The sequence below is a fragment of the Eretmochelys imbricata genome, chromosome 15, assembly GCF_965152235.1.
Source record: "Eretmochelys imbricata isolate rEreImb1 chromosome 15, rEreImb1.hap1, whole genome shotgun sequence".
Lineage (NCBI taxonomy): Eukaryota > Metazoa > Chordata > Testudines > Cheloniidae > Eretmochelys > Eretmochelys imbricata.
Window position 1 is genome coordinate 18,098,112 of NC_135586.1, and position 22,582 is coordinate 18,120,693.

The 22,582-nt window shown below is 42.4% G+C and overlaps 1 protein-coding gene across 8 annotated transcripts in view; it reads right to left on the reverse strand.

The window, feature by feature from the left end:
• The window catches only part of FBRSL1 (fibrosin like 1), a 740,278-nt gene that overhangs the window by 70,981 nt on the left and 646,715 nt on the right, over positions 1–22,582 (reverse strand). For all 8 annotated transcript variants that reach the window (XM_077834760.1, XM_077834758.1, XM_077834761.1 and 5 more), the window contains exon 6: positions 1,254–1,299. In XM_077834760.1, coding sequence (XP_077690886.1) covers positions 1,254–1,299 — 46 coding nt within the window. The remainder of the gene's footprint in view (positions 1–1,253; positions 1,300–22,582) is intronic.

A 22,582-nucleotide genomic window follows, 5' to 3' on the forward strand; every position in this document is an offset into this window, starting at 1 on the left:
ATTTTGTGAAAACATCTGTAAATGTACTAATGTCACTCACCATCACTTTTCACATTTACCATTTAAAGTTTGCAAGACTTGGAAAGAAAGAATTTCTAGCACTTACAGCCTCTAAAAAGGCCAGCCCAATGGTGTCTGGAACCAGCCTGAGACACACACAACAAGTAATAACCAAAAAACCTTTTCTTAGCTAGCTTCTATTCCTATACAGTGGTGAGGTAAACGAGTCCCCTCTTGGTCCTCTTGAAATAACCTTTCCACACTATAATTTCTTATTAATGAGCCTCATTTTTCCCCTTCAAGGCATTTGTCTCTCCCTAGTAGTCATCATTGCTCTGAAATGGTTTTTATTCTGTAGTTCAATATAAGAAACACTGCAGAACAGCGTTACTTACTGGCAGTGTATACAAAGCCATAATGTCAGCCTTCTTGCACGACAGAGCAGAACCATTCATAGCATAATGCTTTCAATTGTACACAACACTCTTCTCTACAAGACTGTTCCTTAAATATCTTTTGTCCACAGCTTTCAACCAAGAGTGAGATTATCCACAGGAAGCTGAGCAACAAGCCAGAGTAGCCTTATATTACCGACAGACTGAGTCCTAAAGGGAGGGCTTGGTATATTTAAAAATGTATTACTACAATTCCCAAAGGAAATCTGAACAGGCCACGTCTCTTAGCAACACCCAGTGTATATCACAGGTAACTCTCATTAATACTAATGGGAGCTACGGGCTAGAATCCTGCAATATACCGAGCACCTTAAACTTCACTTTGGAGGATTGAGCCCTATAGATATAAAAGTTCTGCATGCTGGTGGGTGAAAAGATATTTGAATCCTTGAGACAAGAATATAGATACACAAATATTCCTTAGTTTTTTTTTTTTAAATGAGGATTTGCTTCTATTATAGCAGAGTGGCAGCTCTGCTATAGTTAAAGTTGATTCCTGCTTCGTCAATAAGCCCTCTCGTTAAGACATTTGCTACAAGTCTACCATCTGGTAGGGGAAAAAAACCAGCCTCATCTTAATACAAGGTGGCTGGGAAAATTAACATAACCATTGCAAGCCTGTGACAATGTGAGGTTGTTCTTTTTGACAACACTACGTGGCAAGATTGAAGTCAATGGCTTCCTATTAAATTCAATTCCTGTTACACACACAAGATTTTTGGTAGGTTCATACACTGAAGGAGTTGCTTGTTCTTATGGTAAGATAAGGAAAGGAAAGTGTTTCTCCAAAGCACCTACCTTTATTTGCTGCAGGGGAAAACAGTTTCTCGGAGCCTAAAGAAGCCTGAAAACAAAACAGAAAGAGGGTTACTGACTCTAAAAGAGAATATAGGAGTCTCTACCAAAAATACATAGTCCTTACAGAACGAATCAATCTTCATAACTGCAGTTACACACTGCACCTGGAGGGTGCAATGTTGTGCCATTTAAGAATAAGCAGGAATCTTGAGCAGAGGAAAGAAAAGCATATAAAAGCACTGTCCTGTTCTCACTCAAGTACATCCTCCTGTCTCTTTTATTCAGGCACCCATGCAACACACAAGCTATTTTATTCATGATTCTTCATATGAAAATACAAATGAATTGGCTATCAAGCTGAAGTAACAACATTTCAAAGTCTCTCTTGTTGAAAATAAACCTCCTCTCTTACTGAATACACAAATCGTAGTTGTGCAGTGACAGTGCAAGCTACAGCTATATGCATCTGCACAAATAGAGGTGTTACATATATCATACCAAATGACAGACACAGCTGCTATGCACTGAGCTGGTTATGGGCTGTGTTATACTATTTCAACTCCATCATACTGTACTTGTGCTCCTTACAGCTCTGGGAAGTAGTTAAGAAATCCAATTAACCTAAACCGTGTAAACAGCTTCATGATAATCGGGGTCACTGTGTTGCAACCGGGATGATAATGACAGACATTTAAAAAACCCTTCATGGTAAATAAAGCTTTTATTAGTTATTTGATGACTTTTTTTCCAGCTATCAAACAAAGTACATCTACTTCAGCATAAACAAATTTATCGTTTATCACTAGCTGATCATTTCCTGGTCAATAAAGGGTCCATAGAGACTGACAAGCTAATTTTTGGGCAGGTGGGCATTATCAACATGTTGCTAATGTCAGAGTGATAATTATCAATATCTTCTCCAAGTTTGCATCAAACTGAATAAAAATGTGATACAGAGAGAACAAAACTGGAGAAGCTAAATATAAAAAAAAAAACAAAAAACCAAAACCCAACTCCAACACTGCTTTAAAAAATAATTAATTCAACTCAGGGCTGAATTAGGTTGATTTTCTTTTTTATTTTACTGATTTTATTCTAAGGTGCCCTGGGAGGTTTGCATGATAAGTGAGCGATGATTTGTATTGCACTGCTACATATTTTAGACAGTGATTTAGAAAGAGACAGTAAAAATACACCAAGATCTGCAGCAGATATAATAAGAAAGAAGAAAGAGTCATCTCTACCAGTATTATTTCTAAGGAGCACAAAGTCACAATCTGCAGCGATCATATTGAAAGCTATAAAAAACAGAGAGGGAACACAACATGAAACAATGCTGAGGTTGAGACATCAACTCACAAAATAAGTATGGATATTCTGAGTTGAGCCTGCCTCTTCAGTCTTGGTGTGTATGGTCATTGCATACCTTCTATCAAATTGATCCAAGATAATGGTCCAAATTCTGCCTTGAATTACACTTGTATCATCTTTGCTGCACGGGTGAAGCGGAGGGCAGAATTTACTCCTTGACTTTGGCTAGTTATTTCCTGCTACACAGTAATGCTGCAATGGCAGCAGTGTATAAAATAGTTTAGAGCCAGCTCTGAATTTATTATCCATGAGGAAGACTTTCTTCCAGATATTGTCAAACAATGTCCACCACCATCTGACAGAAAACAGGAATGCATCTGAATCAAAACCCTGGGTCTACACACGAGGATGTTTGAAATTTGGGCTGAATATTGCAGCTCAGACACGGCTCCTAAAACCAACAACTTACATACATACAAGATTTGGCCTAAAAGCGCTTCATAAACTTTAGGCAACATAATGCTCACTGGAGGTGGGTAAATAATATTACCCCACTTTACAGATAGGGAAACTGGCAAAAAGAAGCCACTGACTTGCACAAAGTCACAGACAGCAAGTCAGCACCAGAGCCAGGAATCTTGAAGCTCAAGTCCCTGCTCCAACCATAAGGATGGCACCTTTCCACATAATTCAGCAAAGAGGGATGACACAGACTCCCACTGTTGCCAGAAAACATCAAATCATCAGCTAAAGAACTCATCAATATAGTTTAAAATGACAGAAGTTAAGAGAAACAAGCAAGAAATTTCAGGGTTAAAGAGCAAATTAAAGATCTGGGATTAAGACAAAGGGAATGACACAGAAAAACAAGCTTTAACATTCAAGAGTCAGCATTTACAGAACAGGGTTTTCAGAATCACAGCCACAGTTTATAGACATAAACCTTCATACCTAGTGTTTACATTAAGTTTTGCATACATTTATAGAGATCTTTGCCTCCGGATCGGTACTGCTTTTGGCTTAAGGGCCATTTCTGAAACAGAAAATGCCTGCACTACAGTTTATTCACAGAATTACTCTAAAGTCAGTGAGGAAGTTGGGGAAGGTAGAAATGAGACAGAATCCGAATATATCATTCAATTCCATTACTCTCCCTTTAAAGAAAACAGACACAAAAACCTATGGATCTGAGCAAGCCCACTAATGTGTGCAAAAATCTAGCAATCCAAAGCATATGCTAAAGCAATTGCCCTCCCACATTTTCTGCTGTTTCAAGCAATTCATTTGCATATGTTTCAGAAGGGATTTTTTTAAAAAAAGTGGAATTCCTCCCCTGAGAGCAATTCAGCCAGTTAAGAGCCCTTTACATGGATGGCTCAAGCCATTCAGGAATTCATGTGTGTGTGTGTGTTTGGTTTAGGAGCACGGAAGCTAAGGGATTTCCTTTCCTCCTCTCCCTGCCCACCTGAAGCAAAGTCTCAGGAATGGGGGAGGACAGTTACAGAGTTACAGAGCAGAATGATTTGTGTACTCCTGGGGTCTTTTGCTGCTTACCAGATTTTATTTTCATCACTGGATGATGCAGGCAGACATTCTCAGCCTGAAGCCTACAGACTGAAGACACTTCTAGTCTTTCTTGTGCATTTGGTGCCTGTCCTTCTCTTAACTACTCTTCTCTTTCATTTTCACAGTGCAGCCAGAGGAAGATATGTTTTATTAAAGCTGTCGCTTTGGCAAGACCTCTTTCTTGATGAGATAGAGTGCTCTACATTTTTCATGTGTTGCAGACTTCTTCCCTGATTCTCTTACCCCAAAATGAGCATGCGTGTGCGCAAACACACAATTTCACAGGATAGTAAAGAGTCTTCAAGGTGGTTCACACAGCTGAATCACACAAAACTTTTTAAGATCCTTCCAGCCTCCATTTAAGGGAGCCTGCAGATTTGTACCATGACTTTTTTTTGGGGGGGCGGGGGGGGGTGCGGGACTTATTTATCAGGGTTGCTGACAACTGCCAATTCACTGCTGCTGTTTTGATCTTATTTCCTTCTTCCACTCCAGTGTCCTACGTTTCCCAGTTCTAAAGAGGAAAAGTATCCACCCAGCTCTGTGGCTTAACTTCAAATGGTGTTGAAACTACTACACATTAACTACTCTTTCCCCCCTCCCCTCCCGGCTTGGAAATAAAAAAAAGAAAACCCATGCTGTTTCCTCATTGTCTTGCTCCTTCTGCACACAAACTAATAGCAAACAGAACACACTGGGGCTCACATTTTCAGCTCCTGCTAACAGAAGCCCCAGCAAAGGCAGTTTTTGCTTTAATAATGGAAGGTGAAAACCACAAATGATGCAGCACATCCTTTCTCCCTGAAGACAAATACTGAGGTATAATAAAATCCGTGCCTCATTTGTCCTGATTCCTGCTAACACAGGACATCTGAAATGTGTAGCCCTTTTACAGATTAATAATTTAAGGATTATATACAAGAAAGAACAACGGCATCACACAAAAGACAGCACAATAAAACTACGTCAGGCCTCCCAGTAGTTACTGATTTTTTTCCCCCAGCCTAAAAAATTGTTAACAGGGAATCAATGCTTGCTTGGCATTGAAAATAAAGGCCATATAGATCTTCCTGGAGCAGAAAACACCAGTTTCCCAATCCAGAATTGATTCATCAGACAACATAGCTCTGCTGAACGCTGGCTCCAGTCCTGGTGCTTCAAGCATCCGACCACAAGGCACTTTTCTGCTAGCTAGCTCCAAATTTTGGATTCAAAAAGAGCAAAACTGTATGGTGACAAGGGCCAGGTGGACTGGTTCTGTATATGTAAGAACCAAACCTTTGCCCCACACTCAGACCCATTTCCCTTTGGGGGAGAGAAGAAAGGAGGTTGTAAAATGTAGCTTAATTTTCATTTTTGGAAAGGCTGCACACCTTCTTTCAGAGTAGCAGCTGTGTTAGTCTGTATTCGCAAAAGAAAAGGAGTACTTGTGGCACCTTAGAGACTAACCAATTTATTTGAGCATAAGCTTTCGTGAGCTACAGCTCACTTCATCAGATCATCGGATGCACTCAGTGGAAAATACAGTGGGGAGATTTCTATACATAGAGAACATGAAACAATGGGTGTTACCATACACACTGTAACAAGAGTGATCACTTAAGGTGAGCTATTACCAGCAGGAGAGCGGGGGAGGGGGGTGAGGGGGGAACCTTTTGTAGTGATAATCAAGGTAGACCATTTCCAGCAGTTGACAAGAACGTCTGAGGAGCGGTGGGGGGTGGGGAATAAACATGGGGAAATAGTTTTACTTTGTGTAATGACCCATCCACTCCCAGTCTCTATTCAAGCCTAAGTAAATTGTATCCAGTTTGCAAATTTATTCCAATTCAGCAGTCTCTCGTTGGAGTCTGTTTTTGAAGGTTTTTTGTTGAAGAATTGCAACTTTTAGGTCTGTAATCGAGTGACCAAAGAGACTGAAGTGTTCAACTGGTTTTTGAATGTTATAATTCTTGACATCTGATTTGTGTCCATTTATTCTTTTACATAGAGACTGTCCAATTTGGCCAGTGTACATGGCAGAGGGGCATTGCTGGCACATGATGGCATATATCACATTGGTAGATGTGCAGGCGAATGAGCCTCTGATAGTGTGGCCGATGTGATTAGGCCCTGCGATGGTGTCCCCTGAATACATATGTGGACACAGTTGGCAACGGGCTTTGTTGCAGGGATAGGTTCCTGGGTTAGTGGTTCTGTTGTGTGGTTTGTGGTTGCTGGTGAGTATTTGCTTCAGGTTGGGGGGCTGTCTGTAGGCAAGGACTGGCCTGTCTCCCAAGATTTGTGAGAGTGATGGGTCGACCTTCAGGATAGGTTGTAGATCCTTGATGATGCGTTGGAGAGGTTTTAGTTGGGGGCTGAAGGCGATGGCTAGTGGCGTTCTGTTATTTTCTTTGTTGGGCCTGTCCTGTAGTTGGTGACTTCAGGGTACTCTTCTGGCTCTGTCAATCTGTTTTTTCACTTCAGCAGGTGGGTATTGTAGTTATAAGAATGCTTGATAGAGATCTTGTAGGTGTTTGTCTCTGTCTGAGGGGTTGGAGCAAATGCGGTTGTATCGTAGAGGTTGGCTGTAGACAATGGATCGTGTGGTGTGGTCTGGATGAAAGCTGGAGGCATGTAGGTAGGAATAGCGGTCAGTAGGTTTCCGGTATAGGGTGGTGTTTATGTGACCATCGCTTATTAGCACCATAGTGTCCAGGAAGTGGATCTCTTGTGTGGACACCTTCTGTTGCAGCTAGGATCCAATCTCAAGAAAGGCTCTTCTCACAACAAAACTCACCCAGCTGAAACCAACCAGTGCTGGAAATCTCACCAAAAAAGCCTCTTCTTGGGAAGCTTCCAAACTAAAAGGGATGGATATGTTCCAAGAAGCCTTCAGGGCAGACCTGCAAGACTTGGGAGTTTCACCAATTACTAGGATGTCTCTGACTGCTTTTCATTCTTCCCTTGCTCTCTTTCCTCTGATTTTACCCACCTCTTCTGAGCCGCTGCAGCTGCTATATGGCTTGCTCAGTGGAGAATTTCACCATATATAATATCAGGGTTAGAAGGGACCTCAGGAGGTCATCTAGTCCAACCCCCTGCTCAAAGCAGGACCAATCCCCCATTTTTGCCCCAGATCCCTAAATGGCCCCCTCAAGGATTGAACTCACAACCCTGGGTTTAGCAGGCCAATGCTGAAACCACTGAGCTAGCCCTCCCCCCTATATGTGGGTGGCTAAGGCTTTTGCTCGATGCAAGTTGTTTCTGGAAGTCCCTTTTTCCCGCTTTATACCAAATTCCTTCCTTCACTGCTAGGAGCAGACTAAGTTTTCTAAAGTAAATCGAAATTGATACACATGGGAAGATACAAAAGTAGCCTGGAGTTCCCCCAAACGACCCAGTAAACAAGAAAGCACCAAACACAGGAAAGGGTACAGAAGAAATGTAATGCTCTAGGACATCACTGCATATATTTTGAGGAGTCATGTAACATTGGAACAGGTTTCAGAGTAGCAGCCGTGTTAGTCTGTATTCGCAAAAAGAAAAGGAGTTCTTGTGGCACCTTAACATTTGAAGAAGCTGTTAGAACTTTGAATCTTTCAAAAACAGCATCAGCATCTGACAGAAACTTCTGATGCATTACGAAGACAAATAAAATAAACAGAATAAAGTCAGCTAGAAAGACTATGAGAACTGCAAGTTGATCATTTCGCACATCACCACAAGAGAAATCAATCTGAGGTGCAAAGCATGTGACTGACCTTTTCTTGAAATCGTCTAGGAAGCATTATTGTTGATGGGGACAGGGCTAATTAACTGACCAACAGGGAATATTAGACAGCTGTGCTGAGGGATTAAGCAAGAAGAAACAGGATACACTACACACACTCCAGCTACATTTTGCTTTTTGATCATCCTTGGACTGTGAAGACACTGTCCCCATGTGAACTTTACATAGAATTTATGGTCTAGATTATCTTTACATAGATTTATAGTCTACTTGGGCACCTAAATAATGGGAAACAACAGTGCAAGGGGCACTTCTGAAAATCTTTTTTAGGTGCCTAAATGGTAAATAAGCTCTTTCGGAAGTGTAACTCCAGTTGCTGAAATGGAGGAGAACTTTTGAAAATCTGGCCACTCACCTTCAAGCCAAGGTTGTATCTATTTAAATGCCAAGCTCACTAATAATAAGTGATAACCCCTAAGCAAGAAAAAACTCCAGATTTGGGCAATACAGGCAAAAGAATGCATTGTGCAGATCTATCTAAATTTACAATACAAAAACTTTTGCTGTGCTGCAGTCATCTGATAACATATGGTGGAGAAATCCACACTATGAACTACACTCAACAGGCAACTCCTTGATAAAGTGACTGCCTTAAAATAGCCTAAAGGTTTCCGGTACAATTCTGACCTTTCATTAAAGGCCCTTCTATGAGCAACTGATAGGTGTTGGGCATTAGGGGTGAAGGTTCACTTTAACAGAGGCTTCACTAGTAACAGGAAGCTTCTTAGACTATATTCTGTTCTTGCCAAATGTCAGGCAAAGCCCCAAAGTCAAGTTAATTGACATAAGTAGTGTGTGCATCCAGTTATATTGCTGTCATGGAAAAGGGCACTTCATAGCACATCTTTTTTCTATTCAAAAAGGCATCACCTCTGCCCCTTTTCCACTTGAAAATTTTTATTTCTCAGTAGCCCCAGAACTTCAGTGAACACAGATTTTCTTGTGTTTAACTTCTTGGTCCTTGGCCCAGCATCCTCAAGGTTGGCACAGTTTTGGGACTCGAGTCAGCTGCACGAGGCTGTGGGGAGCCTGAAAGCACAGGACACGGGGGCAGTTCACGGCTGCACTGCAGTGTGTGTAGTCATGCACACCAGTGCCAAGTGGATGCGAAACACAACCTGATCAGAATTGCATGGTAACATTTTACACCCAGGTTGCACTTACATACACAAGTGCACAAGCTGCAGGACAATGGTGAATCAAGCCCATAATTTTTAATGTAGGCCCTATATTTATGGCTATTTTTTCACCCTACTCTCTTGGCAACAGAATGGTGTGTTGTATAGAAAAACAAAACAACATTTTGAATCCAGAGCACTTTCCCCACCACTTTACAATCATTTTGAAGGAGGTTGAATTATTTTGGATTAAAAAGTAACTGTAATTCTGTAACACATGCCACTCAGATCTCTGGGTTTGTTGCACAGAAGTGCCCTCCTTTCCGCGCTGGAAGAGAAGTCTTTGCTGACATGATGCTCTGGAAGCAGCACAATGCCTGACCTACAAGCATGTCTGTTATCAGAGCCTCAGGGCAGAGGCCTGCTAACTCCTCTTTCCTCCCTGCCCCCTTCTGTCATCTCCCCCACAAACCCACCCCTAGAGAGCATCTACAGCCCGCTGTTTCCCTTTCCTATTCCCTCTATTAGCCATGCTTTGTGATTCAGCTTCCTCTCAGCAATTGCTGCCTCCCAGAGGAAAAGGCCAAACTCCTCCTCCTCCCCACCCTCGCGCCACAGCGCTAGCTTTGTCTCTGGACAATATAAGTAAATAAATAAATGCATTTTTTAAAAAGGTCAGAAAGTTCATGGGGCCTCGACAAGACTGGTCCTACAGCTGTGGAAGGCCCCCTAAGCTGTTCTCAGAGACACTGAGCAGAGAGAAGCATTTCCAGCTGTCCTTGTTAAACACAGCCAAGAAGCTTCACTTTACATTTTAGCCTGCATGTCCTTAGTTACTTTAAATGAAATTGCACTATGGGGTAATATTCTCTCTCATCTCAGTGCCCTTCTCACCAAGACTACCTCTAAAAGTGCTGCTGGGGCTCATCACAGTTTTACGCTCCTCTTTTCCTTTCCTAATTGGCACTGGTATTTTCTTTATCAAGTGCCCAGCCACTGTGTCTTTCAGATCTTCCACACCAAAGACATGTCGATAATCAGCGGAAAAGCCAGAAGTTCCGGAGGTGAAACAGAAACTGCTTTCTTTTCTCTTCCAACTCTTTCTAGTAGGAAATTATTTTAAATTGTGATAAATGGCAAGATTACACTCGACTCTTCCTTAGGCTATCTTCTTAATTCCCTCCCAGTGGCTAAGAGCACCAGCTTTGTCTCTGGACAATATTTGTCTATGAATTATAAAGAGTGGAGAGTCTTCTGGACATCTCATTTGACCAGGTTGTCTCCTCTCCCTGTAGATTAGTGATGGGAAAGACTCACTATCTTAAGATCAGCTAATCCGCCCCACAGCTAGTACAGAACTATTCCTTATGGTGCATTGTTCCAGGGTTTTGCCCAACCGACTTTGAAACATCTCAAATTATGGAGCTTTCACACCTTCTCCTGAAGGGCTACTATACTCCATGACAAGAGCTCACTGTCAGGAAGGTTTTTCTGATATTCAGCCTGTATTTGCAGTCTAAATTTTATTGCATGACCCCCTCGATGCTGATACATAGCCATAGAGTTGGCTACTGTTTCAGCTTTCGTTACAAAACGTAGGACGAAACTTGTCTATGATTAGGAAAGGTTGGGAACACTGTAATAACACACTACTACACTAGTTTGTATTATTGTCATTACAGCTTGCAACTATCCAGCCAAGCTATCATTTGGCCGGGACACAGATTTTATTTGTGTTAAATCAAAGGAATGGAAAGTGCTCTCTGTAGAATTACCTAAAACGTCTTATAATTCAAAGGCTGCATCACAGAGAGGAGTGATGTGGGGAGGGCAGGGCAAGTCTTGCAAATGACAGGTGGCAGACTGTTGTTAGGTACCCACCAAATTACTCTGCTGCTCCCAGGGCTGAATTGGCATTTCATTATCCCAGCTCTTCTGGACGGATGCAGACATAAATTCACACCTCATGTCCTGGTTTCCATTAAACTGAGTAAGAATGCAAATGCTGGCACCGATGGGGAATGCCAAGCAAGGCTTGGCTCACTAGAATAAACTCCTAACTGTGGTCCTTGCCAGCTACCTGCATTTATCATTGTAATGGCCTGCCAGACAGGACTTGGCAACCTAGGGAAAAACGGGTGGGAGGAGGAGGGAGAGGAAGAGCCAGATCTACACTGCCAAGCAATTCATTTCTGTACCACCTGCCATCATTGCAAGGGCAACCTTAATTTTATTTTCTCTTTTAACCAATTATGGGTCACCCAAATCCCGCCTGGAACCTGCAGCAACACAAACGGCTGCAAATCACATTCTGGAGGCCAAGAGGATTTTGCAAGACATCTGATTTCATATAAAGGTTACGGTCTGAGAACGGCTGCAATACAAAAAGGCTCCAAGTAACAATCTGCATTGGCAGGCAAGGAAGGAACAGCTTCTGTGATCTGTCGCATATTGTCATCTGTTCTCAGATAACAGGAGTATTATCAATGAAGTCAACAATGGAAGAGTTATTGGGATTCAGCTGAACTAAGGAGCTGATACAAATTCAAAAAAATATTCCTCCCCTCAATTTTTAGGGATATATCCTTGATTAAATAAAAAATAAAATTAATGTATGTTAAATCAATGGGAATGTTTGACTGTAATCACCCTTGCCGCATAAGCAAAGTAAATGCTTCTCATTTTGTCCTTGACTCACTTCAACTTTCCTAGTTATCCTACATGGAATTGAAGATCATGCCTAGCTCCTTCAGAGATCGCTGCAATACCTCATGATTCTGAATTTTCTGGCTTTTGAAGTCAGAGGAAAAGTTATCTTCACATGGTTTGTGTGGAGGCTGGAGACATATATAGTCTGGCATTTTATATATGTGCACTCACACATGCATTATCTATATTTTAGGAATACACCTTTACCTACTGGGGCCCCCTGAGATATTTTGCATTCCCTTTGCATCCAGCCATTTTGTGCAAGTTACATTTCCTGCTAAACAGTCTCATACGGAGTTAGTGTCAAATCCCCATTTAAAGAATCAGGCTAACTGCAGTAAAAATTGGTTGAACGGAATTTGTGCGATGCATGTAAGGGTTTGTGTAGTTCTACTAGCCAGTATCATGGTGTATGACATGTTCATAATTTGGACGCAAATACTTCTGGCAAAAGTTCCATTGTCTTTTACATTTGTGAAATCTGATTGTTATCTGGCTTATTCTGGGTTAGGAGGTCATGGAATTTATAAGGGAAAAGGCTCTTATTCACTACTATTGAAATCTGCTATATTATCTGCACCATCCCAAAAGGAGCTTCTTTGCAGAAGGCTCTTTTCATTGTTTCTAATTCATTGCTCCAAAATATTTCTTGGCTGTATCCCAGGGCTGTAGCCTTATCTGCCCATCCCCCATGGCAGACGTACAGCAGCTGTTGAGGCTTATCACGGCTGCCTGTCCACCGAGTTTACAAATTAACACCCTATCGAGGCTGCACAAGGGCTGATTAATCAGAGAGAGGCAGCCTGAGGGCCTTTATCACCTTAAGCGGCTGCTGGGAGAGAAGTCACAAATCTCTCTGGAGACCAGAGATGCCTTACAAATGAAAGAGCAGGAGGAGGAAGAGAAGGAAGATGCAATAGTAAGGGAAGCAGATATTTTAGAGATAGTGATGATGGAGGCAATGGATTAGGGGGAGGGGGTGGGCTAGAGGGGAACACCAGTACATTATGACAGCTAAAAAAAGATAATTAACAGCCTCTACCTCATGATTCTAGCTTTCTCTCCCCAGGCTATAATTTAGCCTATTGCTCCTTTGCTCCAGAGGACAATAAACATTTATTATGTTAAACACATAACTGTGCTGCACAAAAGCACCGTTCTTTCTGGGGTCCACTCCTTTCACAGCTGTTCAAACCAAAGGAAGGAAGGGGCATTGAAAGGTGGGCGGAGGAGAGAGGCTCCACTTGTGTATAGAAAATCATTCAGTTTGGTCACAAAAAGTTCACCCGATGTTGAGGCAGGCTGGGTGGGTTTCTAGACAACTGTAAGCATGTCTCAGACAATCCTCCAGGGGTGAAGAACACTAACTCTTAAGAGGGTGATGTGACGTCGCATTTTCCCTTTGATACACAAGGTGTTTCATCACTGAGCAGAGATCCTGAGTTGCCAAGCTCAGGCCCATAGCTGAACTTTCCCTCAAATGTGTAGTGTTCAGATTCAGTTTTTGGTTTGGCCCACTCAAGAGATAAAAGACCAGTGACAATATTCAGACCCGTCCCTATAATTAAAATCCAGTGGCTCACTTTTCAAACATGGATGACTCAACAGGATGCTGAAATCCCACACTGCAAGATTCGTGGCTAACGAGATAAAACTCCTTTCCCCTTGGAGTTTGCCCATTTCCATACCTGCCCATTTTGTTCAGGGTGAAGGGAATACAGCACTTCATCAGTACTTAACATATACGCAATGCATTCTTGGAACCATGCTGGAAGCTATGTTCGGGCATACGCTAAGCCCCCTTGCCAAGCGCAAAGGGTACATCTTTATAAAGGGGTAACCGGAGGGCTGGGATGAATGCCCGCCATGTTCCTTTCTCACTCTTGGAATTGCTGACAGCAGCTGCAACCTGGACCTGCAGTGAGAGAGTCACTGTAGCTTTCGCTGCATATGTAATTTTTCCTTCTTTTCATTTCAGCAACTTCTAAACATTCCTAGTTAAGAGGTTTATTGGAAAGTTCCCTATCCCGCCAACAGAGTGTGTAGGAGAGGTTCTTATTACAATGGGCATACTATGACACCATAAATCATACTAGAGTAGTGCCAGCCCTACCCATTCTGAGCATTTCATCTACTGTGTCCTGGCAGAGGGCTGGGAGCAGTGGCAGATCTGATATTCTAAGTGGCCAGTGGCTACATGTCTTTTCTTTCTTTACATCAAAGTTACTGATAGCGCCTTCAGTAGCCCCCATCTCCATGCCTGTCTGAGAACAATGCCAACACTCTAAAATCCCCAATCAGGATCCCACAAATCATGAGATTGGTTTAAAAACCATGAGATTTTAAAAATAAAATGTTGCACTCAATTTCCCTTTATTTTCCTCAGAGTTTTGAGCCTTTAGGGAGTACATTTTCAAGCTTTTCTCCATAACCATGAGGGCTAGGAACTTGCATTTAAAAAAAAAAGTGAGTTGAGATTCTCATGCAGTAACATGACTCCAGAAGTTGTATCTTTAAGAAAAACAAAAAAACAATATCATGAGTCATGATAAAATCGTGAGAAGTGGAAACGCTGATTTTCCTGGGTCTTTTTTATTAAACAAACCAACCAACAAAAACCAAAACCCAAATAATTTCTGGATGAGAAATTTCTTTCAGCACAGCAGACTCCTGCAGATTTAACACCAATAGGATAATTTTGATGAGCAACCCCCTTCTTCTTGTTCTGAGGATCTGTAAGGTCAGGATGCATTAAGTCCCACAGCCATTTTGAACCTCAAAGCTAGTTATTTCCAAACAATACAGGATGAAGCAAAACAAAAAGGAAACGAGGACTGTATATTGCAGTGAAATATATATAACAAAATAAAGAGCATGAGCAGCTATCTTCTCATCCTCTTGAACCCATACGCAGACCCTCTGCTGAACCAGCCTGCTTATCTTGCTACTGATTACTGTAGGAATCAAGGCTTATATGTAATGCACTATGCTAACTGGGAGTGGGAAGAGAAGAGTGGGTTGTGATTAGCAGCACAGGAAAAAGAAGCCAGCTTCTCTGCTCTAGAGCTCTCTCTGCCATAAGAAGCCGGGTGTGTAAGGATCTCTGATAGTACTGCTCCACAAGCTGAAAAGACAATGGATTTCAGCGATGCTGGATCACCGTGCTTGGTATTCAATAGACCCTTGGGTAATTAAACTAACAAGTCACACAACAACTGCTACCTCCAGTCACACCAATCAGATAACATTGGCTCTACACGTGAATACAGCAGAAACTATTCAATATGTAAACAACACGTATGTTTTAATCTTGAAACATGGTGAAATAGCAGAACCAGTCTCTCTCTCAGGTACTTATATGATACCTATATAATCTTATTATCTACCATGCAGGTCAATAAGCAACAGACATTTCACTTGCTTGTATGTTACTCGGTCTCTACCCTTTAGAAAGCTTTTGTTCTAAATGCTGCAGTCTCTTTCACCAACAGAAGTTGGTCCAATAAAAGATATTACCTTACTCACCTTGTCTCGCGAATATCCTGGGACCAACATGGCTACAACACTGCAGTTCAAACACACATATATCCTGGCCACTAGAGGCACTTGGATATAACAGGGACAGAACTGGGATTAAAATCCTACTAGAAAAGACCGAAAAGATTAGAAACTCCTGAAAAAGAGAAAAGGCCAGAGAATGTACAGTATCTCCCTACATATCAAAACTGTGTAGGGAAATGGGAAGGTGCACAGACTATGTGCCTGAATTAGAGAAATCACCCTCCTCAACAAGGTCAGGACAGAGACATGACACAGTGATCTGAATAGACAGGGAGTCTGGAACTCCTGAGTTCTAGTTCAGGATTTGACTTTGACTACTCCATGTCCTTGAGCAAATCATGTACGATCTCTGCCACAGTCTTTCTATCTGCAATTTGAATTAAATATTTAGCTACTTCTCTGGATCATCAGGAGGATTCATTAATGTTTGTGAGCCTTTCTGGAGACAAAAAGCGCTGCATTAGTGGTAAACATTTTTATAATTGGAAGTGTGTTATCAGTGTCATACTGGGTTTCACAGTGTAGCAGCTTGGAAGGCTGTCTCTTTGGAGTTACAGTCACAATGCACAACTGAGTGAGGTACAATGTGTGTAGGGGTGCAAGGAAGGAGGACACAGGCACTGTGCACTTCTCAATGTGCTAAATAACAGGAACTGGGAAGCTACTGCCCATGACAATTCGATTAAATGTGGAATTTCCTGACTTCATCTTTTGGGTAGGATTGGGGGGGGGGGGGAAAAGCAGATGACTTTTTTCTCCTCTTTAAAGCGGACATATATAATCTGTCTTCTCCAATTAGGCATGCTTTGCAACAAGTTTGGTGGATCGATTTATTTTTGTACTGTAATAATGCAGATAAATCCAATGTTGGCTCCAATCCCATTGCTTTCAAAGCTGGGGCTCCGCATTTCCAACTCCTGCCCTTATTTTTTTTTTCCCCTTCTGCTGCAAAATGTCACCAATTTACTTTAGCCTAGGGGCCCGTTTTGAGTTTTACCGCTAATATACGAGAAATGCATTTTTCAAGCTGTTACCACTTAACTGTACTGATATCAGCCACTCAGGGGACACAATATTGTTTACACATCCTGCTCTATGGAATAAGCACGGATGCCAAAACGCTGCCTGGGCTGTGAAGGAGACGTTTACTCTCTGTTTTATGAGATTTCCTCGATTTGTGGCTGTCTCCATGGTCGTAAAAACAGCTGTAAATCAAAAGAGCACCACAAAATTGCAATAACAACTGTCGAACTCAGCTCTAAAGAGCATAACTCCCAGCAACAGAAGGTGGAAGGCTTTCTGCTGATTTAATACCAGGTGTGAGGGAGCCCTGGCAGGTCTGTGTATAGCGCAGTGTCTCTGAAATGATACCCACGCTTATCTGCGTGCCAACTCAGAGGGAATGTGCTAGTCTGCCACTCTTTGCATCACTTTCTCTCCTTTTTCTTTAAAAAACAAAACAAAAAAAAAACCCCAACACCGGGAGTTCTCTTTAAAGAGGCTTTTCAAATACCATGGAGAACGCTTAAACAAATAACTGCTAAACACATAACCCTGTTTAAAGCATTAAAAAAGGGAAAGTCAACCCAGTGTCTAAACAGGATTATGCTTTGAACTGTGGATGCCTCGCAAAATGGCAATAGCTTTAGCAGATCACCTCAGCCACCACATGGTACAGGCCAGTTCCATGGCTGCTAGCTTATCCTAGAAGGCCCCAAATTCTTGTACAGCCTTGCTGCCCAGTTCTTGGGGTGTGAAGGGAGAAAGAGGAGGGTTGGTGTGAGGTGAGTTATTAACTGTCTTCAGGGAGCTGACTCTAGCTAAGATGGTTCCAAACCAGACAGCTCCATTTTGCTCCATTTGACAGTTTCTGGTAAGAACCAGCCAAAGGAGCAGACACACAAGTCTGGAAGCTACTGTTACTGCTACGTTGGTGGCTTATTTCCAAACCAGACGTGGAAGGGATTTTCTCCCTGTGGCAGAAGCAGGCCTCCTGAATTTTATTCTTGCCCTCTTCCAATTCCTTCCTCATCAAATTTAAGTGTCTCATCCTTGCCTTCAAGGACCTAAACCAGCGGTTCTCAAAACTGTGGGTTGGAACCCTGTTTTAAAGGAGTCTCCAGGACTGGCTGGGGCCCAGGGCCAAAGCCAAAGCCCAAGTCCCACCGCCCGAGGCCCAAACCCAAGCTCCACTGCCCAGGGCTCTGGGTGGTGGGGCTCAGGCTATAGGCCCCCTGCCCAGGGATGAAGCCCTTGGGTTTTGGTCCCCTGCCCGGTGTGACGGGGCTCGGGCAGGCTCAGGCTTCGGTCCCCCCTTCTGGGGTCGTGTAGTAATTTTTGTTGTCAGAAGGGGGTCGTGGTGCAATGAAGTTTGAGAACCCCTGACCTCAACTATACTTAGTATATACCTTTTCACTCTCCACATCCCCTATTTCCCCCCACCCCATCCAGCAAGTCTAACAACCAATCCCTTTTACTGCCTTCTCATCTCCATTTGCTCAGTTGCCATGGTAATGAACTGAGGCATAAAACCCTAAGTAGATAAATTAGCTTGGCCTCCTCCTGCACAGCATCCAAAGCATGAAACCCCTTACTGGCCTCTATCCACCAGACCTTCATCCTCTCTTCCTTCAAGTGTCTCCTTAAATCAAACTTCTTTCATGAGGCCTAAAGACTCTAACCCTCCTCTTAGCAGCTGAAAGTGTCTGTATGTGCATATGCCAGACTACACAAAGAAAGGCAGAAGGAAAGTGAAGAAAAATTCAGATGACGCCTTATAGTGCCTGCACTGATGACCTTAGCAACTGTCTTGTCATCCTACCAGTACTCCGCCTCCAGTGTTTGTCTACATCCCTCGTGCATATTGTTTCAACCTTGCTTGCAAATTCTTTATTGCAGGGGTCATGTGCTAGCTCTTTGTAAAGCTACATACACACTCAGAGTGCAAAAGAATTAATACTCTTTCTGACTTTGCTGTTGACTTACTGTGTGACAGTTGGGGCAAATCACAACAACTGGGATTTTCAAAGGAGCCCAAAGGGAGTGAGGCGCTGAAATCCTTCTAAATTTCCTTGGGCACTGAGTTCTTTTCAACTCCTTTGAAAACCCCAGTCCCCCACTTCCCCATGCCTCAGTTTATCCATCTGTAAAATGGATAAAAATAATATCTGCTTCACAGGGGTGTTGTGAGGGTCAAATGATTTAGTATTTGGAGATACTAAGATGAGAGGCACTACAGAAGAGTAAAAATGAGAGAGATTAGAAAGGAACACATTGCAAATTGGTGTTATACTGCAAGTGGTAGCTGGGGAGGCAATATGTTCCTGCCAGTTTTACTTCTAATACATTTCCAAGGAGATGGACACAAAGATTTATTTGGTGCCTATTTTTCGGGGGAGGGTGGAGATGGGAGAGGCAAGAAGCCCTCTCAGACCTTTCCTGCATTTGAGCTCTCTCCTCTCTTATATTAAGCATCACATGACACCGATGACAATTCCTCCTTTGTCATGATGCTGAACGAAGCATAATTCCAGCTTCTAAGGGTTTTGCTCACCTGAAAGTATCACCTGCACCTTCCACTGCTACTGTTTAACATGTGACAGCCTGGCAGGGCCTTGTCTCCTTCTTCAAGAACCATTGATTTATTTTTAAACATGGTGTATATTTTGATTGCTGCTTGTGGTTTTACATCTGCTCCTTTGCGCCTTTTTTCAGCAATGGGGTATCTATCTCGGTCCATCTTTTGACAGGTACATTGCTGTCGCCATCACTGCTTCTTCCCAGCAAGAGTTGAGGGAGGAGACTACACCACCAGGAACTGGGACACCAAGGGTGGGAAGTAAGAGAGAACTTCTGACAGAGCACTTCAGAACTCCTGGCCCAAAGGGAATCAAGGGAGGGAGAGTCGCTTACTTCTCTCTAAATGCCGCTCCGCTCATGTCTCTAGAACAGACATAAGCACAAATGCCCTCATTTGGAAGAAGCCAGATTTGGAGGCTCTGAAGTGTCTCATTAATCTTCCTGGGAAATCAAATGCTGCCTTCCCTCCGGGAGTTAAAGCAGACGAAGCTGACCATATCCTAATCTGCCCCCAGACTGCCACACAGATGGGGTGTGCTGATTGACATAGCCTCCTGAATGGGTGTATGCGAGTGTAATGCTGGAGGATGTGGAGCTCAGTCTCTTTTCCATCCGTCACAGATTGAAATACCACTCTGCGCATCTCTGGAGTCCAGTGTTTTAGTTTTTTGATGTCTAACCTTGAATTTTCTCATCTTGCCTCACATTACAGGCTGTCCTCTCAATCTTATTGCCGTCTTCAAGAACATTTTAATGCCCATGAATACTCCAGACTGACTCAACTGGAAAGTGAAGTTATCTTTTTAACGTACAGAACAGGAACAATACAGGCAGTGGAAAACCAAGTTTCTTCACAATAACTGTCAATTCCCCAACACACCACAATCCAGTGCAGGAGGGAATTCCTCTAAACTGAGAGGACAGTTTAATTCCCAGGGCCCACTTACTCTAGCGGGAAAAGACTCTACGACTCTCCTTTCTTCTAGTCTCTCTGCTGTTAGTATATACTCAGATCCACTCCCCAGACTCCTAACTTTAGAAAACTGTCCATAGGTTGAATGGTCTTTTGCTTCCAATAGGCTACTCATCTCTGTAATAAACTCTTCCTTTTCGTATGATGCCTGCTGCATTTCCTATGGCAATCCAACTCAAAAGCAAACTGACCAAAGAAAGAAGGCCCAAAACCTTTAAGGATTATGTGACCAGCAAGTTCAAGTGGGAAAGCCTTCTATATTCTGACACACAGACATGATATGGGGAATATCACACTATGCTTTAAAAAGCATAGTGTGTGGTGGATGTTCTGGATATATGAATTATAGAAGACAAAGCAAGGTTCATGGGGTGGATATTTGACCTACTGCACGCAGACTGCTCTTCCCAAACATAATGATTTATTTCCTTTGTACCACACCCACTGTGACTGTCTGTGTGTGGATACAAAAATTAAAAAACAAAACAGTCTATATATCCAATGCCAAGCACCGGCCACAAAAAAAGACTATTCCTCCATGCAGTGGCCAGAAGCAACTCCCCTAGCCATCAACCCAAATCCCTAACCAACCAGTTTAAACAGATGCACCTCATACTCTGTTTTAAAGCTTGCCATCCTTGGGGTCTGGTGAGCCTCCAGAAAGTGAATTCTAGAGAGAGGGTCCTCCACTGAGAATGCTCTGCTGCCACTCCCACGATTTCAGACAAGGACTCCCCACCTAATGACAATTACCATGACAGGGGAGAGAAAGTCACTGGGTTCTCTTATGTCTGTGTAAGGCATTTTGCTCTTCACACAGCTTTACCTGGCTGAGCCAAACACACCTTGTAAATTTATGATAAGGCTCAATTTCCAGGTGTGTTTCTAACTCCATGTACTTTGACACAGCTTGAAAAATGTAGGATGCCTGCTCATTGGTTTGTTTTCTTTAAAAGTAAAAGTATTCTAAAATGCTCTGCAATGTTTGCACTTGGCCTGTTAATAGTGTCAGCGACCTGGCTTTGCTCTTCTACTTTTGTGCTGATGTCAGAAGCAGACAGGCTCGAATGAATCAGCAGCTAATGCTTTCCATGCTCAGCCGCCTCTTGGAAAATGGCCAGAATACTCACAAGCGTGGCTTTCCAAAGCACCGAGTAGCTGTGGAGCAGAAGAAACTTGACCCACCAGCATACTTGGTGCATGTGTCCACGCTGCAGTTTTGAACAGGGGATGCCCATGTCAGGGGACAGGACTGCAAGATGTACATGGTCTCCGTTCAGCAGACTGGATGCACTCGTTTGCTAACATATCAATAGTGTTGACAAGCAATTAATGGGTTAACTTCTATTTAAACAATAACATCTTCAGAAGTTGGATAGTCCTTGGGAAGTGTGAAAACTGTTCAGCTCTGATAGTTTTATCCCGGTTGATTTTCCTGTGGCCTCTGTTAATGGTAAAGGGTTGAAGTTTATGCCCTTTTCCATATGTATCTACAGAAGCCCCACAATACCTAAAGCCACATTTAGCTGCAGTTTCCTGAGCTGAAGAAGGTGCAAGTGCGTGTGGTGTGTGGTTAGAAGGCTTTGTGACCTCAGCACAGACATGACCCTCCCAATCTGCTCAGTAAAGAGATGAAAAGGCTGTGATGAAACTAAAGGGCTTAACAATCCTTCATGTTAAAACACACCAACTAACACCTTCCCCAAAATGATCTCCAGGTACGTGATGCAGAGGGATTTGGGAAATGAATCTCCACAAACATTTTAAAATGCACAAAAGGCTTTCAGAGAGCACCCCCATTCAGGAGACCACTTAAGCCGATGCTTAGCTTTAAAGATGTGCTTAAATCATACTGAAACCAAGATGCTTAAGTGTTTTCCAGAATTGGGTTTTTGTTTTCTACTTCTATTAAAAATAAAAGTATGGAGGAGAAGTCTCCAAACTAAAACCCAAGAGTTTAGGAAAATTCTGATCTGGGTCTGAATTTCCGTGGCTTCAGCTCAACTGTAATACAAACTAGAAGTGCTGACTTTGGCAACAGAAGGGAAGAGGAAAGAAATCTGGAGAAACCACCACAGTGGACTAATCTGCTATGTTTTATCAAAATCATAGTCCAAATTTATCCAACACAAATGTGTATGCTTCACATTTAAAAAAAATAATAAATTTCATAGTTGGCCATGAAACCATTAAAGACAAGGTTACCATTCAAAGGATGCAACCTATATATATGGAAGCTATGATTCTATGCTGGGCTTTTGCTGTGTTAAAGATACAATGCTAGGAGGAGGAAATTAAAAGCATAAAGCAGTAGACATGTGTGTGAATTCCTGATGTTGGTAATCATGACTGTTATATTAAACCAAACATCTTGCTCATTACATTGAAGGTTTCAGTTTTTTGTATTTTTCTGGTGAGGGGGAGGAAAAAAATCACTATACTACACATTTTAAAATAACTTGTATAAAGTTGTAGCTACCTCCAGTAATAGGGAAGGGACCCATTTGTAGGGTTTTTTGAACTTACATTGGACCCAAAGAAGCACAGCACAGGAGACCCCACACAGTAGCTTGGCAGACTCAAGGATCGCAAATACAAAAAGGATGATACAAACTACCAATAACTACTGTAAAGCAAAGTCAAGCTTGCTTCCAAACTACTGACCTCCATAACTCAGTGTTCCCTCTGGAATTCTAGATAGCATCAAGGAAAAGTCAAAACCCATTTCTGCTTTCCTAAA